Source organism: Plecotus auritus (assembly GCF_963455305.1).
Source record: "Plecotus auritus genome assembly, chromosome: 9".
NCBI lineage: Eukaryota > Metazoa > Chordata > Mammalia > Chiroptera > Vespertilionidae > Plecotus > Plecotus auritus.
The window spans coordinates 28,514,585-28,531,380 of NC_137783.1; the positions used below are offsets into that span (position 1 = coordinate 28,514,585).

At 36.3% G+C, this 16,796-nt stretch overlaps 1 protein-coding gene across 1 annotated transcript; it reads right to left on the reverse strand.

Moving 5' to 3' along the window:
• Positions 1–6: 6 nt before the first annotated feature.
• On the reverse strand, positions 7–16,022 carry LOC308234756 (gastric triacylglycerol lipase-like; the record flags this gene model as incomplete). Its single annotated transcript, XM_080643063.1, has 11 exons — positions 16,010–16,022; positions 15,880–15,920; positions 10,292–10,407; positions 10,016–10,133; positions 8,999–9,197; positions 7,776–7,885; positions 6,281–6,417; positions 4,190–4,336; positions 3,300–3,371; positions 2,829–2,900; positions 7–243 (listed from the first exon to the last, which is right to left on the reverse strand). Exons 3-11 carry the CDS (start codon positions 10,394–10,396, stop codon positions 7–9), a joined length of 1,197 nt encoding a protein of 398 aa, XP_080499189.1. The 5' UTR covers positions 10,397–10,407; positions 15,880–15,920; positions 16,010–16,022.
• Positions 16,023–16,796: the final 774 nt, after the last annotated feature.

Sequence of the window (16,796 nt, forward strand, 5' to 3'; positions counted from 1 at the left end):
GCAGAACTAATTTTGACCTTTTCCCATCAAGTTTACAATTTCATTGTAAATTTCTTGAGGGGCATCCATTGCCCAGATGAAGTCCAAGTGATTATAAAAGGGAATCTTCTTGTGGTAAATGAGATTAGGGAGCTTTGGAAGCAAAAGGTCAACATCTTGAGGGTCAGCCAACCAATCTTTGCCGCCATTCCACACTGCAATTGGCACATTCATGTCTGTCACACTGTAGATGGGAGGTGTGGGCTAACATACAAGGGAGAAAGAACCACAGTTTTCATAGGTATCTGCACTTTAAACCGCAATACGTATTCCTTGGGTAGCTTATACAACCTAAACTGGCCTATGTATTTTTTATTGAGGTATAATTGAAATAAAATATTATATTAATTTTAGGTGTACAACATAATGTTTTAATATATGTATATATTGTGAAATGATCAAAACACTGAATCTGGTTAATTTCCTTCACTTTACATAGTTGCAATTTTTTTTCTTGTGATGAGAATTTTTAAGATTCACTCTCTTGGCAACTTTCAAATATACAATACAGTATTATTAACAGTAGTACCGTGCTATACATTTATATTCTCAGGTGTCATTTGTTTTATAACTGGAAGTTTGTAACCTTTTTACCACCTTCACCCATTTTGCCCACCCTCTACCCTTGTCTCTGGCATCCACCAATCTGTTCTCTATAGCTATGAGCTCAGTTTTATTGTTGTTTGTTTTTATTGTTTTAGATTCCACATATGAGATCATATAGTATTTATCTTTCTCTTACAAATTTCACTTAGTCTAATGCCCTCAAATTTCATCAATATTGTCGCAAATGTCATTACCTAGTTTTACAAGTAAATTCTAAACAATGATTGCTCAAAGAAAGTCACCTTTATCCACAGAGCGAATTGGATGCAATATGATTTAGATCAGTGCTTCTCAAATTTAACAGCTTGTGAATCTCTTAGGGATCTTGTGAAAATGAAAATTCTGATTCAGCACATCTGGGGGAAGAGCCTAGGTTCTACATTCCCAGGGGATGCAGCTGTTGCTGGTCCTGGACCATGAGTGAATAGTGAGGCTTTAGATAACAATTCTTACAAACTGAAAATTTAGATTTCAACTCCAGCTGGAGGAATGAACTTTATTGGATTCTAACTGCAATAGATTGTTTCTGCCCCAAAAGTCTAAAGTATGATCTCCTTAAAATGTTCTGATTCATTTATTTTGGTTTTGCATTGACTTACCAGTATGGTCAATCTATAGATCAACTGGTTCATTTAAGAAGCTGTCTGTGTTAAATACTTGCCTGAGTTTACTTAATATTGGTTCAAATTCTGAGAAAAGCTATCATCAGAACCATTTCCTATTTCTAGAAAATTGTCATTTCACACATAGCCTTTATAAAGGCTCATAAAGCAGGACCACAAAAAAGAGTGATAGAATTTTCCCAGAGAATTTTGTTAGTTTTTTATGTTATATTCTCAAGAAAACTAACCCAAAATACTATTTTTTTCTATTGTCACCTTAGGTAATAGGCAACTTTCCATAACAAAGTATTTTGCCATGTGCAGTTTTCCTTCATTTTTTTAATACTTTATTATAGTTGAAGACCATCCTTAGCAATTACCAGCTTGCTTGGAGGGAGGACAGATTTGGGACTAGGTTATTCTGGTCCCACTTAATCCTTCAAGATGGAGTCCTTGGATTATTGGTTTTAGAGCCCAGTAGAAAGACAGACTCAAAGCAAGTCTCTGTTTCGAGTGTTTGAGGAGGTGATGGTTAGAGGTGGAAAGTGTTTTCAACAAATGTTTAATCTGATGATGTTCTAAAAACATCTTTAAAGATATCAAAGATGTTTTAAAAATGGGGCCATCTTCTCTACACATAGGATATCATGGTGAAAAGACATAAATCCCTTCTAAATATTGAGGCATGGAAGCAGATGAAAATTAGTAGTTTTGTTCAGCTACCACTTGGGTGGAAAATTTTGAGGTGTGGTAAGGAGGAGAAAGAGAGAATTACAAAAAAAATGTAGGTGTTCCCTTGTTCATATTTAGCCAGTGATAATCTGAGAGTTTACTCTGTGTGGAGGATTGATAGACATTATCTTATTAAATATTATCAATAACTCCCTGAATGTAGGAGAAGAGATGAAGAAACTATTGCCTGAACTCATATTGACCTCAAAGAGGGCAGACCCCAAAGTTTGGGTTCTTTGTGCTACAAAAAGTGGGAGGAGCACACAATATGTCTGCCTGCATGCACCCCACGGGGTCTTCTGCTGAAAAAGATTCCCACCCTCAACCTGCAAGCACACCATCCTTCTTTTATATCTGGAAATGTGATGGAATCACTTTCCTGGCTGACAACAAAGGAGAGGAAATTGTTTAAAGAGACCGGAGATTCCAGCTCTATCTCATGAACAGTCAGAATTACTGGTTTATTATACTAGTTAATTGCACTGTGGAGAGAACAGCTTGCTGGGGGATGGGGGGTCTGGGATACAGGGCAGGTCTATCTAATGTGGTGAGGGGTGATGAATTCATTCTAAGTTTGTCACATGTAAGGATGTGTTATTTCCAGAGCAGCTCGAGTGAGCACAGCCACTGGAACATGAGAACCCATTGGGAGAATGGGAGACTGGGGTGATGTTTGATATGATGAAGAAATCACAAGGAAATAATATTCTCCTTTATTATTTCCTTAAGGCTAGGTTTAGGCATGAACATTCCTTTGGAAAATATATGCACAATTATCATAATTTCATCTTTAACCTTTTAAAGATTTGTCTTTCAAAATGTGAATGATTTTAACTTTAAGAAGCTTACCTGATTAAAGTGCATCATGTTCTGAACCGGGCTTCCCCAGTCAAAAGCTTGAAATTTCCCAGACTTAACAGCCTAAGGTAGAGAAATGAAGAACACAAGGAAATAAAAACTCTGCTTGCTATGTGAAATATAAAACCCAAACATGTCCAAGTAGTATAACTTTCCATTAAATCAATTACAAGTATTAAAAAACTTTGTTTTCCTTCCAAAAATAAAATCTATTAATCACCCAGGATAAGGTATTGATGCAGGTTTAAATGCAGCTTTGCTTTCATAAAAATCACTCATTTCTTTGCTGCCCAGAGTACCTGTCTTCATGGGATTTTCACTCACATGGAATGACAGTTATTTTCAGCTAGTAGTCCCATGCCAGAAAAATTCCCCAACAGGAACATTTGACAGATTATTTTGAAAATATGCTTTAGGTTCAGGCTCACAAAATAAATTTTAACAGCATTTGTGAAGTGATACCTGGGTCCAATGGAGCATGTTTTGAACAGAAGTCCCTGCTGGGTTATGAGATAAATACACATCCAGGCGACTCTAGGAAGAAAACACACACATGCACACTCACACTTAGATTTTTATTTTGTTTCTAAGATGTAAGTTTTTCTGATATTGTGGTGAAAAGACATAAATATTAAAGCGAAGATGTAAGTTTTTCTGATGCAGTTCAAGTGTTTAAAGGCAGCATTTACTGGAAGGATATGAACAACACATTTGTACATCACTTTAGAGCTTGCATAGGTTAACTCATCTAATTTGTAGCCACTCAAAGAGGAGTTTATCATCTCCATTTTATCAAAATGGGAAACTTCTTGCTTTGAAGAACTGTGTGTGTGTGTGTGTGTGTGTGTGTGTACATATAAATGACAGTCATTATATATACTAGTTTAGTGAGTTGTGATTTTTTTCTACATAAAGGGACAATGGGGTGATGGAAAGGAGCTGCAGGGGACAAAAATGGGAGCAATGACTTGTGATTTCTCTTAGGCTTATCTGCATACTAGAGGCCTGATGCACGAAAATTTGTGCAAAAGTAGGCCTTCCTTCTCCCAGCTGCGGGCACTGGCTTCCTCTGGCACCCTGGACCCAGGCTTCCCTACACCAGCTGCTTGCAGGCACCCAGGACCCAGGATGGCTTCCCTCCAGCCCTGGCTTCATCAGGAAGGACATCCGGAATGACGTCCATAAGACATCTGGTCTAATTAGCATATTACCCTTTTATTATTATAGATCATGAACACAATTCTGAAGCTACTCTTAGTTCTTATAAAGTACCATTTCTAAGTGATGATGGGACAAGTAATAAAAAACTGTTGTTCCAAATATTCAGAATAGAAATTTCAATGCATACAAACCATGTTCAAGTTCTTATGGTCGAATCCACAAATGATAAATAAAGCATTGCTGCAGAGCTCATTTAGTATCTCTCGGGAACACAATTCAGTGGCCAGGAATTCATCAAAATAATGATGTGGGTAGAATACTTTGTTACCAAATATAACCTGAAAAATAAAAGCATCAGAGGGTTGGAAAAATCAAGCTGCAGAAAATACTAATTAATTTGTCTAATTTACCAGTTCAGGTGTACATAGGCTGATGATATTTTCATATTTTTAATGCTGTTTTAGGAATTTCAAATATGTTCAAATAATTCCCACAATAAAGTTGTGGAATAAGCAGGGGATATATTAATACTGGGTATTTGTTGTTACATTGAGAACTGTACTAACTGCTGAGAATGAGTATAAAACACAAAAGAATTAGAGTCTAGTTGGGGTAATCAGAGTTATGAAATAAAAATCATAAAACAGCATGGCAGAATGTCACAACGAAGTGTCAATATGTGTGATTTCAATAATAAATCATGAAAAGATCAGAAAGGAAAATGGTGACTCTGAACCATATTTTTAGTCAAGTCTTCAGAAAGACAAATGTCTATTTTGCTCAAGAAGAGTTAGGTCCAATGCTTCCCATTATTAAAATAGGTAGTTTATAATGGGAAGGATTGGACCTAACTCTTCTTGAGCAAAATAGACATTTTGTCATCCCCATTTTATACATGAGAAAACATGAGGCTAATAGTCAAGGTCTTGGGCTAATTAGAACTGATTATAACTAGAATCTTGATTCAAGCCTCTGACTTAAGGTCTAATGTATTTTTTTTTTTTTACCACTCTCTACATCGCCTATGAGAAAATATGAGTACCAGTAGGAAATAAGTTCTGTATCAATGTAGCCAGGATCATCATAAAATCTTGCACTTCGAATAAAAGCTTTGATTCTAAGTAAAGTTTCTTAGGCTTTAGACCAGTGTTTCTCAACCTTTCTAATGCCGCGACCCTTTAATACAGTTCCTCATGTTGTGGTGACCCCCAACCATAAAATTATTTTCGTTGCTACTTCATAACTGTAATTTCACTACTGTTATGAATTGTAATGTAAATATCTGTGTTTTCCGATGGTCTTAGGCGACCCTGCTAGCGGTTCTCAACACAGATATTTACATTACGATTCATAACAGTAGCAAAATTACAGTTATGAAGGAGCAACGAAAATAATTTTATGGTTGGGGGTCACCACAACATGAGGAAATGTGTTAAAGGGTCGCGGCATTAGAAAGGTTGAGAACCACTGCTTTAGACACACATGTTAGTTAAGAGTGAAAAGAAGTGAAGAGGACAAAATCAGACAAGAAAATGTCATGATTACATTGGATAGCTTGAGGCTAAACTATTCTCTTAAAGGAAACTGTATGTGTGGGTTTTTGTGGGTGGGAGAAGTAGGTGATTAAGCTTTGGAAAAAATAAATATTATTAATTCCCTGCCAGGTATGCCTACTTAATATTTATGTTTTGTTGAAATCTATGCTACTGCCCTATGAAGTTTAACGAGAAAGGAGCTCTTAGGAAAAGGCGTAGAAAGCCAAGAGTATTTAAAGAGGGGTCTCAAAGTCCTTGCCTCACTCAACCATTATTTTTCTCTTTCTCCTTTTCCCTTCCCTTCCCTTCCCTTCCCTTCCTTTCCTTTTCCTCTCCCCTCCCTTCCCTTTCTATCTTATTCTTCCTCTTTATAGTTTTCTTGGCCCAGATAGTTTCCGTTCTTATTGGACTATTTTGTTTTGGTTTTATTTCCCCTTCCCTGCTCCACGGCTGGAATCCCAGTCTTGACAGAGCTGAATGGAGTGCTTGTTATATGAAATATCTATGAGGGCATTGCTAAACCACACAAGTAATCAAGAACAAAGAAATGTACAGGGATCTCACAAGCTGTAGTGGGTATTCAAACGTTGTTGGTGCTATGCAAGATATCGTAGAGTACTAGTAAATGTGTACATCTCTGTTCTGAATACAAACATGATTGGTCACTAGGTGTTTTTGTTTCTTTCCATCCCTTTGAAATCCATGGACAATTTGATATCTTACATTCAGTTAAAAAGAATCACATACCTTGAAGAGAAATGAAGGAATAAGTGTAAGTTCTTTTAACGGGCTTTTGATGTATTTCACGGTAGCAACTGGAGCTAATGCGTAGAAGGCTTTGATTTTTTTAGCCAGTTTGGGATTAGTAGAAAAGGCAATAAAACCTGAAACAGAACGACAAAGAAATAGGTGAAGTGTGTGTGTGTGTGTGTGTGTGTGTGTGTATGTGTGTGTTACAACTGTTACATTACTGTAGGTTTAATAGGATTGCCATCTGAGGAAACCTGAGAGATTGACCATCAGTGCTTGTTCAAGTTAATCAGATTCTATTATTTTTTAATATTTGCTTTATTTCCATAGATTCTCTATGGGGACATGGGGCTAGCCGCTAGAGCTTTTAAAATGTTATGATGAGCTCTTTTATCTGACTTTAAAAATAGGATAGTAATATTGTTGCAAAAAAGAGTTATTTGTACTACTCCAGGCTCAGATCATTTGCACTTGCCATTCCCTCTTCCTGGAACACCAGTCTTCCAGGTATGCAATGCCCACGCCTCACTCTCTGACCTCCTTCCTTGCTTAGAGAGTGTTTGGTGCTGTCCCCTATTTAAAATTGCTGTGTACCCCTCCGATGCTTCCTAATATCCTTCCTTCATTTACTTTTCTTTCCATAGCATTACCATTATCTGATGGACTTTATATTTTACTTTTTAATCTTTGTTATTTTCTCTGCCTCCTCCCACTGGAATATAAGTAGAAGGAAGACAGATTTCAATCTCTTTTAGTTATTGCTGTATTCTCAGGACATCTGGTAGGTGCCCCATTAATATGACTGAGTAAATGGAATCAATTCAATGCAGAGGCTGTGTGGTGCAATGTTTCAGAGCATGGGCTTGGGAGTCAGAGTGCCTGGGCTGGTAAATGAGCTACCTCATCCTATATAATAAAAGGCTAATATGCAAATCAACCGAACAGTGGAACGACTGGTCGCTATTACGCGCACTGACCACCAGGGGGCAGACGCTCAACACAGGAGCTGCCCCCTGGTGGTCAATGCGCTCCCACAGGGGGAGCACCGTTCAGCCAGAAGCCAGGCTCATGGCTGGCAAGCGCAGCGGTGGTGGTGGAAGCCTCTCCCACCTCCACGGCAGTGCTAAGGATGTCTGACTGCAGGCTTAGGCCTGCTTCCCACAGTCCCCAGCAGTCAGACATCCCCCAAGGGCTCCTAGACTGCGAGAGGGCGCAGGCTGGACTGAGGGACACCTCTCCTCAGTGCACAAATTTCATGCACCAGGCCTCTAGTTTGTAATAACTATGTTACTTTGCACAAATTATTTACCCCCGTTTGTTTCCCCATGTATACAATAGGATTAATAATTGTTCTTATACCATCAGGTTGTTGAAGACATTGTATTGTATATGTAATGAAAGGAAAGCAATAAGCACCATGACCAACACACCTGCATAACAACTGGAAAGGGTCTATGTGAACTAAACCATCTTCTTTGACTGCTATACCTACCAATGGTGGTGCCCTGGGAATGGCCAACATAGTGTAGCTTTTCCTGTCCGGTTTTCTTTAAAATGAAGTCAATTGTGGCTGGAAGGTCATATTTAGCCATTTCATCAAAGCTGTAAGAAAAACAGTCAAAATAAAACAAAATATTTCCTTGCTATAATTTCTAAAAGTCAGACAGGTTTATAGCTAAGGCTCCCTTTGAGAAATTGAACACTAGATTCTCTAAGCATTAGTGAGTGCCAAGTGCTTTTTGGGGTGGCTTCCTATAAACAGTTGACATCATTTCTGAAGCACAGCATTAAAGCCGCAATTTAATCAAAGCAAGGTAATATCTGTAGCTGGGATTATTTCTATCCCTAAAACAATGTCAGATTTAATAATAATTTGTGTGCAATGTTCCACTGCTGTTTAATATGAACCATATCCCTCTCTATTTTATTCTTCACAAATCAGCCCGAATGACTTTTGAAAATGAAAATGGGATCACCTTGCTCCCTTATTTAAAACTTTTCACTGGCAACTCATTAAATTTGGAATGAGCTGCATGGCTCTCTACACAGCTCTGCTTGATATGGCCCTTGTCAACATCTCTAGTCTCCTCTCATGTCGCTCTCCCTCTTCCTCACTATAGTCAGGTCACACAGGCTTCCTTTCAGTTCTCAGAGCATGTTTGTGTCTCAGCATCATTACCCAAATTGTTTTCAGTTCTCCACTTCCATGAGTAATTTTCAGGAATAAGGCACAAAAGGGACCCTAATATAAAGGCTTTGATAATATCTCTATGTTGTCAAATTTCATTACTCCTACCCCAACCTCGATACTGATATTGACTCAGATTGCTGTTCTGAACCCCCAACTAGGTTTAACATCCACTTGAATCCATATGGATGTTCCTTTTCAAATCTACTCAGGACAGAAAATTTCCTTGCTTCAGTCATTTTGCTCATTCCATTTGGAAAACCATGATCAGAAACATAAAGCATAATTCCCAAATACTGGGTAATGAGATCACAGAAAGTGAAAAAACTACCCTTGGAGAAAAAACTGCCCTTGCAATGAGGTGTATGGAAGAATCCAAGAAACAATTAGAATAAAAATTACTTCCTTCTCTTCTTACTTGAAATATAATATGTTGAAGTGGGACTGGATTGAAAGGGTTGAACACCCATGCTTTTTAAACTCAATATTGATTTTTGTGTCCATTGTTAATTGTTCCTTTTCTTTACCTGAAAGCCCAGAATTCAGCTGAGTTTGGTGAGTAGTATATATTTCTCCTGGCCCAGGTGTTTCCCCTGCTGTTCCCCAGCCACACGTCATAACCAGCATCGGCCAGAAGGAAGCCCAGGCTGTTGTTGGGCAGGTTGGCAATCCAGTTTGTGGCTGATGTGAGCAAACCATGTTGCAAAAACACAACAGGTCTCTGGCCTAAAGAAGAATATTATTTAAAAGCTGTATAAACACATTTCTCATTCTAAGATAAATTATAAAGATAGAAACAGACTTTCATATCACTAGAATTAAACCATTTGCTTGAGTTGACTATTTTTTATAACTTACCTTAATTATGGTGATGGTTTCTCAGATGACAAAACTTATCAAATGATAGACTTTAAATATGTGGTTTATTGTATGCCAATTATGCCTCCAAAAACTATTGAAAAAATTATATGCTAAAGAAATGCAGCATGATGTTAATTTAAGTGGCCCTACTTAATTGTATACTTTTTGTACTGTACAACTTTTTCTACAATGAGAAAAAGATAAATTTTTAGTAGTACTAGCAAAAATGACTTTTATCTGTTTAGCAAATGAGCCTTGAATTGTCTCCCCTTTCTCCCTCTGCAACACACACACTGGCTCTCTCTCCTGGATCCTCTAGGACTGCGCTCAGTTTAATTTCAGAGAGCAAGCTTTCCTTCACTTCTCCTAGTTAGGTGCCTTTGTCAGGACTTCTAGCTTAATATTCTGTGCACACTTCTAGCATTGCTCTGATCACACATTATTATAATCATCTGTTTATCCAGCTCATTTGTTTGATGGTGACCTCCTTGAAGAAATGACTTCATCACTGTTGCATTTCCAGAATGAGCAAGACTCATTAAGTCTAGGAAAAATTAAACGAGGAAAAAGAGGAGGAAGAGAACAAGGAAGGCATGAATGGTAGAAAAGAGAGAGGGAAGGAGGAAGAAAGAAAGAGGGGCGAGGGTAAGAGGGAGAAAGGAAAGAGGGGAAGAAGGTTCTACCTCTATTCTCTGCATTTTTCTTCCCATAAGGAATTCTGTAGATCTCTAGAATATAACCGTCTTCAGTCACGACTTCATATTCTTCACTTTGGTATCCCCAATAAGAAATCATCTGACTCTGGTGAGGAAAAATCAAAACTTTCTTTAGTTTATTTCTTAAATGCATCTAGTAAGTAAACATTGTTATATTTAATTGACCATGTAAAATCTACTATAATCCTAAATCATGGCAATATCTTGGTTTTGTAGGTGTGTGTTTCTCCTCCAGTAACTTACAATATTCATAGTCACTTCAGGGCTTTCATGACTTAGTCTTCCAAAGAAAGCTTGTGTAGTTCCAAGAGCAGATATCAAACTTGCCACTGTTAATAGTGACCACATTTTGGTTCTGCCTGAAATAGAAGAATAGTTTGTGCCATGGTTAACCTATTACACTTTCATAATTCTCCTATTTTTGTTCATTTTATCTTCATGTAAAGTAGAGAAATGCTTACATTTTATTATATTCTGCTGAGCAAAAACCTGAGGCATGGATGTTAGCACAGGTATTTTAATGCTTAGCATGTTTTCACTCTATTTGATTCCTTTTGTTTAGGAACATTTCCATTTGGTTTTGAAGTGATATTGAACAAAACTTAATTGATTAAAAAAAAGTCTTCGGCCTTGGCCAGGTTGCTCAGTGGGTTGGAGTGTTGTCCCATACACCAAAAGGTTGTGGGTTTGGTTCCCGGTCACGGCACATACCTAGGTTGTGGGTTTCATCTCTGGTCCGAGCACATATGGGAGGCAACCTATCAATGTTTCTCTTTCACATGGATGTTTGTTTGTTTTTTTCTCTCTCTCTCTTCTGATCTCTCTAAAATCAATAAAAACATGTCCTCAGGTAAGGATAAAAAAAAGTCTTCTAGCCTTAGCCGGTTTGGCTCAGTGGATAGAGCACCAACCTGCAGATTGAAGAGTCCTGAGTTCAATTTTGATCAGGGACACATGCCCAGGTTGCAGGCTCAATCCCCAGTAGGGGCGTGCAGGAAGCAGCCAATTGATGATTCTCTCTCATCATTGATGTTTCTATCTCTCTCTCCCTTTCCCTTCCTCTCTGAAATCAATAAAAATATATTTTTAAAAAGTCTTCTAATTGTCTGGCATAATATTATATTCTAATTATGCCTTACATTTAACTTATTTTGAGAGTCCAAAGTTGGGGTGTGTGTGTGAGGCATTGTGTGGACATTTGATTCTTCTAGATGCTATCTCAATATAACATGTATTCAAAACAATTACAATGTTTTAAATATTGTTTATAATAGTCACTCCATAAATATTTATCATGTGGTAATTATTTAGAAGCTACCTCCACCTTCTCAAAATGCTACCATACTAGAGTAACATGTGAATATAATTTTAGGAAAGCTTTTGCACTTTTAATTTTTTGCTGTGCTATTACCCAATTGAAATTACTTAGGTAGGCCTTGACAAATATAAGGTGACAATGTACTGGGTGGTAGAATATATTTTTTCCACAAGCTTTAAGCAACAAAAAGGAAAATCTGTATCATGATTTTAAAATGACTTGAAAAGTAATTTTCCAATTCAGCCCACTCATATTTTATAGGTAAAAATAGCAACCTACTTCTTAGATAATTTAATGACAGTTTCAAGTAGATTGATTTAGTGCTATTGTTTAAATAATAAATCTTTCCTATAATTGCTTTATCAAAATTGACTGTCTTTTATAAGCTATTTTAAAAAGTCAAAAAAACATATGTCATCTCCATAAAATATTTTCAGCTCTTATGACAAAATATGAATTTCTTTAATATCTAGTGAGCCTTTATAAATCAGTAAGAAAAAGAGCAACAGCAATAGAAATTGGTACAGTACATGAAAAAACTTTTTATATAAAACCTTAAGACTTAAAAACATTTGCAAATGTGCTTAATTTCATCTGTCATCAATGAAATATAAATTAAAACAACAATGTTACAATACTTTCCACCTTTATCAAGTAAAGTTTGATAAATTATAGTAATGGCAAAGTTAGATAAAACAGACATTTAAATGTTATTTATGGGAATATAAATTTTTGCAAGGTCTTTCAAGAGGAATGTAAAAATTTAAATACATATATATATATATATATATATATATATCCCTTTCATTCCACATTTAGAAATTATATATCCCTTCCATTCCACATTTAGAAATTTAACTTCAAATATAGTAACTACTAGTGTGTCTAAAATGCATGTACTAAGATGTTCATTACAACATTATTTATAAGAGGAAAGATTGGGAACAACCTAAATGCCTATCAGTAGAGAACATAATGTTAAATTACTTTACAACCACACCACCGAATGCCATGCAGATTGTTCAAAGAGAACAGTGAGATAGATCTGTTTGTGCTTATCTGAAAAGTTATCCTAGATGAATTGTAAAAGCAAGGCACTGAATAAAGTATGTTTAGTACATATAATACAGGGATATAGCACCATTTATGAAAATAAATTGGTATAATTTAAAAAGTAAAAATGAAACACCAAAATTGTTAGGCTTCTTGTAGTTGTAAGGCAATACAGGCGAGGAGGCCAGTGACAAAATGTGCTTGCTATAAAATGAATGAAATGTTTTACATTGAAAGTAGTCTAACTGAGGAGCATATTAGTTCTAATCTCTAATAAAAACTTAGTAGGTCCCAGCTTCACCTGGGTGGCCCAACTTAAAACTTATCAGCCTTGCTTGTCAACATGTTGTCCCTAGTCAGCATTTTCTCTCATACAGTAACTAGGAATTTCAAATATACTCAAACTCAGTAGAACTGAACTAGTGTTCATTCAAATTTTACATTTTTATTAAAATTACAACTTATATGCTTTCTTTTTTCCAAATGACCATTTTGACAGCACTCTACATTTTGACAGCAATCTATATAGATTACAGATAGGAAGGGAGAGGGAGAGATAGAAACATCAATGATGAGACAGAAAATCATTGATCGGCTGCCTCCTGCACGACTCCTACTGGGGATTGAGCCCACTACCCAGGCATGTGCCTTTGACTGGAATCGAACCAGGGACCCTTTAGTCTATAGGCTGATGCTCTATCCACTGAGCCAAACTGGCCAGGACAGCACTCTACATTTTTTATCTTCTGATGGCAATTATCACTTGTTTCTCAGCACAGTCAGAATATTTGACATTAGACCCAGAACATCTAAATGTCCTATGTTATAATCACCAACTACAAGTTTGAAAATCTTCAGGTACTAAGCTGGTGAAAAGTTTCAAGGGAGAAGGGATATTTGTCCTCAAATATTTGAAGGAGTGCCATGTAGAGGACAGTGTTAAAGCAATTTATTTTTAGTGTGCCAGAAATGAATAATTCAATAAATATTTATTAAGTTCAAAGGCAGACTAGTGTTCTCAAAATACTTAATGACTAGAATAAGGGCAGTAACAACATTTACATTACAGAGTGCTTACTATGTGTTGGATAGTGTTTTTGACATGTTTTTAGTACAATAGAGTTACCTTCTCTAACATGATTTCCTATTCCATAAAATAGGGCCAGTAATAGCGCAGGTTCTGAAGTTATCATAAGAATCCATTAAGATAATAAAAGGAAAGTTATTAAGAGCATGTTAAGTATCTATTAAACACTGGAAAAATGCAGTGATATTTTAGTAGCACCTCACTTAATTCTCATGCTAAGCCTATGAGGTAAGTAGCATTATATTCCCCATTTTACAGATGAGAAAACCAAAGCAAAAAGTATGTAGAAAGCAACTGAGCCCATTTTTGAGATTAGGTAGTCTGTCTCCAAAGACTATGTTCTTCTCCACTACAATGCTTCTTTAAGATAACCTAGCCCAACATCTACTTGGAACTACTTGGAACATCCCCAGAGAGAGTTACAAAATTTGTTCTAAACTTATTTTTAGGGGTTTATAATTTAAATAAATACACTAGTAGCCTATGAAGTTTAACAACAGTAGTATTCACAATGGTTAACTCAATAGCAGTTCATTTGGATGAAATTAAATGATTCAATATGGCATATCAGTAAAGTCAGTTCATATGAGCGTTGATCTATTACTTCTCAAAAAGGAAAATAAAAGATATTAGATTCACATTAAACATTCATTACAAAATGCTGAATTAATAAACACATTTGTCATCTAGTAATTCAGAATCCTATGTATAGATAAAAATAAATGAAAAAAATAAATCAAATCCCAGAAGAATAAGCTTTAATTCTAATAGAAACATTTATATAGATCAATATGCAACAAATATATAGGCCTTTAAGAATGCACAATTGAGTTAAAGAAAAAACTGAATCTAATAACTCAAATATTAATTTGCTCAACAGAAGGTATACTTACAGTCTCCTCAGATATAGGACTATGTTTTGCTGGATATTTAGTATTTTTGTTAATCTTGCACTTACTTCTTATATACAAAAGCTCAACAATGGCCCGAATTACTCATTCACTGATTAAATTGCCATGTCTTTAATATCTCAACATCATCTAATTATAAAAGGGCAAACCTAAAACTCAAATATTACCCTCAAGGTGAGGGGATTAAGCAAACACACACACACACACAAAACCCCCATACATATAACACAAAGACACACACAACAGAGTGGCGATAGCCAAAAGGAAGTGGGGTGGCGAGTAGGAAGAGGTGGGCAAAGGAGGGGAAAACGGGGATGGAAATAAACTTTACTTGGGGTGATGGGCACACAGTGCAGTATGCAGACAATGTTTTATTGAGTTGTACACTGAAACCTGTATGATTTTGGGAATCAATGTCACCCCAATAAATTCAATTAGTTTTTAAAAATACTACATTCAGCCCTAACCAGTTTGGCTCAGTGGATAGAGCGTCAGCCTGCGGACTCAAGGGTCCTGGGTTCAATTCCAGCCAGGGGCATGTACCTTGGTTGTGGGCACATACCCAGTGGGGGGTGTGCAGGAGGCATCTGATCAATGATTCTCTCTCATCAATGTTTCTAACTCTCTATCCCTCTCCCTTTCTCTCTGTAAAAATCAATAAAATATATTAAAAAAATTAAAAAAAAATACTACATTCAATTTCACATAGTATTGAGTTCACCCTTTCAACTTTTAACAATCACAAATATTGGCCAAAGGAGTTATGATGACTAAGAATGATTTAGAAAACATTAAAAATTATTCTTGATATCTTAAACATATAAAAACTGTTAAACCAGTGGTATAATGCAAATTATTATGCAGTATGGATCAGATAAAAAGGCCTAAGATAACAAAAGGCCTCTTTGTTTTTTAAAAATACAGTGCACAAACTATTCTGACCAGATGGTTAGATAAACACCTGCAAATACATGTAATCAGCAAGGAGTGGTTTTTTATTATGGTCTTTGATCAGGGTCTCTAACCCTTCAAATAGTAGTCCAGCTAATATACCAAACCCAACCTCACCCTTTAAAAACATATGGGTGGTGTCATTTTCGTTATATAAAATCATTGTTTGGAGTTTGAATAATATCATTATGTTTGCAAGTGGCTTGTGCAATTAAAACATTTATATTTAAAAATATAGCTGATCCTTTACAACCACCATGAGCAAATCTGTAACTCAGAGAGAAAAAGAGAATCATATTTTGAGTTTTTAAAATAGTTTGTCATTTATTTTTAGAAATAAATATTTTTATTAGTACTTAAATACCAGAAATGGCAAGTTATAAATCAACTTTCCATCAACCATCATAATACAATTAATTGGAGTTGTATTGTTTCAATAAACTAGGAAAACAATTTAGGATATGTCCAATACCACGTGTATTTACATATTTTTATGTTACAAATATCTTACCTTTGCTCAAGTCTGGCTGATTTTCATTGACAATAACATTTCTGAAAGTAAAAGATGGTGACACATTCTCATAAGGATCAACACGAAGGGAGAGGGTTTTGCTCGCTATCCTAATGCAATTTGAACTTACTTCACTAGCAGGTGCGAAGTAGATTAACCATGTTTCTTCATGTCATTGCTGTATAGATTTAAACAAGAGAATGCAGGATGTGTTTCTTTGGCCTTTTACTGTGGTTGAAAATAATTTGGAGTCAGAATCTGGACATATGGGACATATATAGTATATAAATACTAGTAGTCTTTGAAAGAGATCTATGATTCTTACAATAATGCAACCAAACAATCAATGTGCTCTTGCTTCTTTATAAATACCTTAAATTCTGATTAGCCAGAGGTCATTGAGGCAGTCATATAAACTAGTAAAAGGGCGTTAGTTTCCAGTTTGCAGTATGTATTAAGATCCATGAGGAAACATGATGCTTTCTCTACTCATAACAGTCCCACTAACCTCCTCAACGCTGCTCCACTCTCCTTGCTCCACTCCCCTTTTCCACTTGCTAACTCTTCTTCATCTTTAAGTCTCAGCTCAGCCATTATTCCCCTGAGGAATTCCACCATGACACTGTTGTATTTTTTTACTCTTTATTATTGAGAGTATTACAGATGTCCCTCCATTTCCCCCCTATTACCTCCTTTCACTTAGTTCACCCCCCACCCCCCCGATTCCAGGCCTTCATGGCCCTATTGTCTGTGTCCATGGGCAATGCATATATGTATTTAAGTTCTTTGGTTAATTTCTTCCCACCCCCACTCCACTCTTCCTTCTGAGATGTATCAGTATGTTCCATGTTTCCATGCCTCTGGTTCTATTTTATTCCTCAATTTATTTTGTTCATCAGATTCCACATATAAGTGAC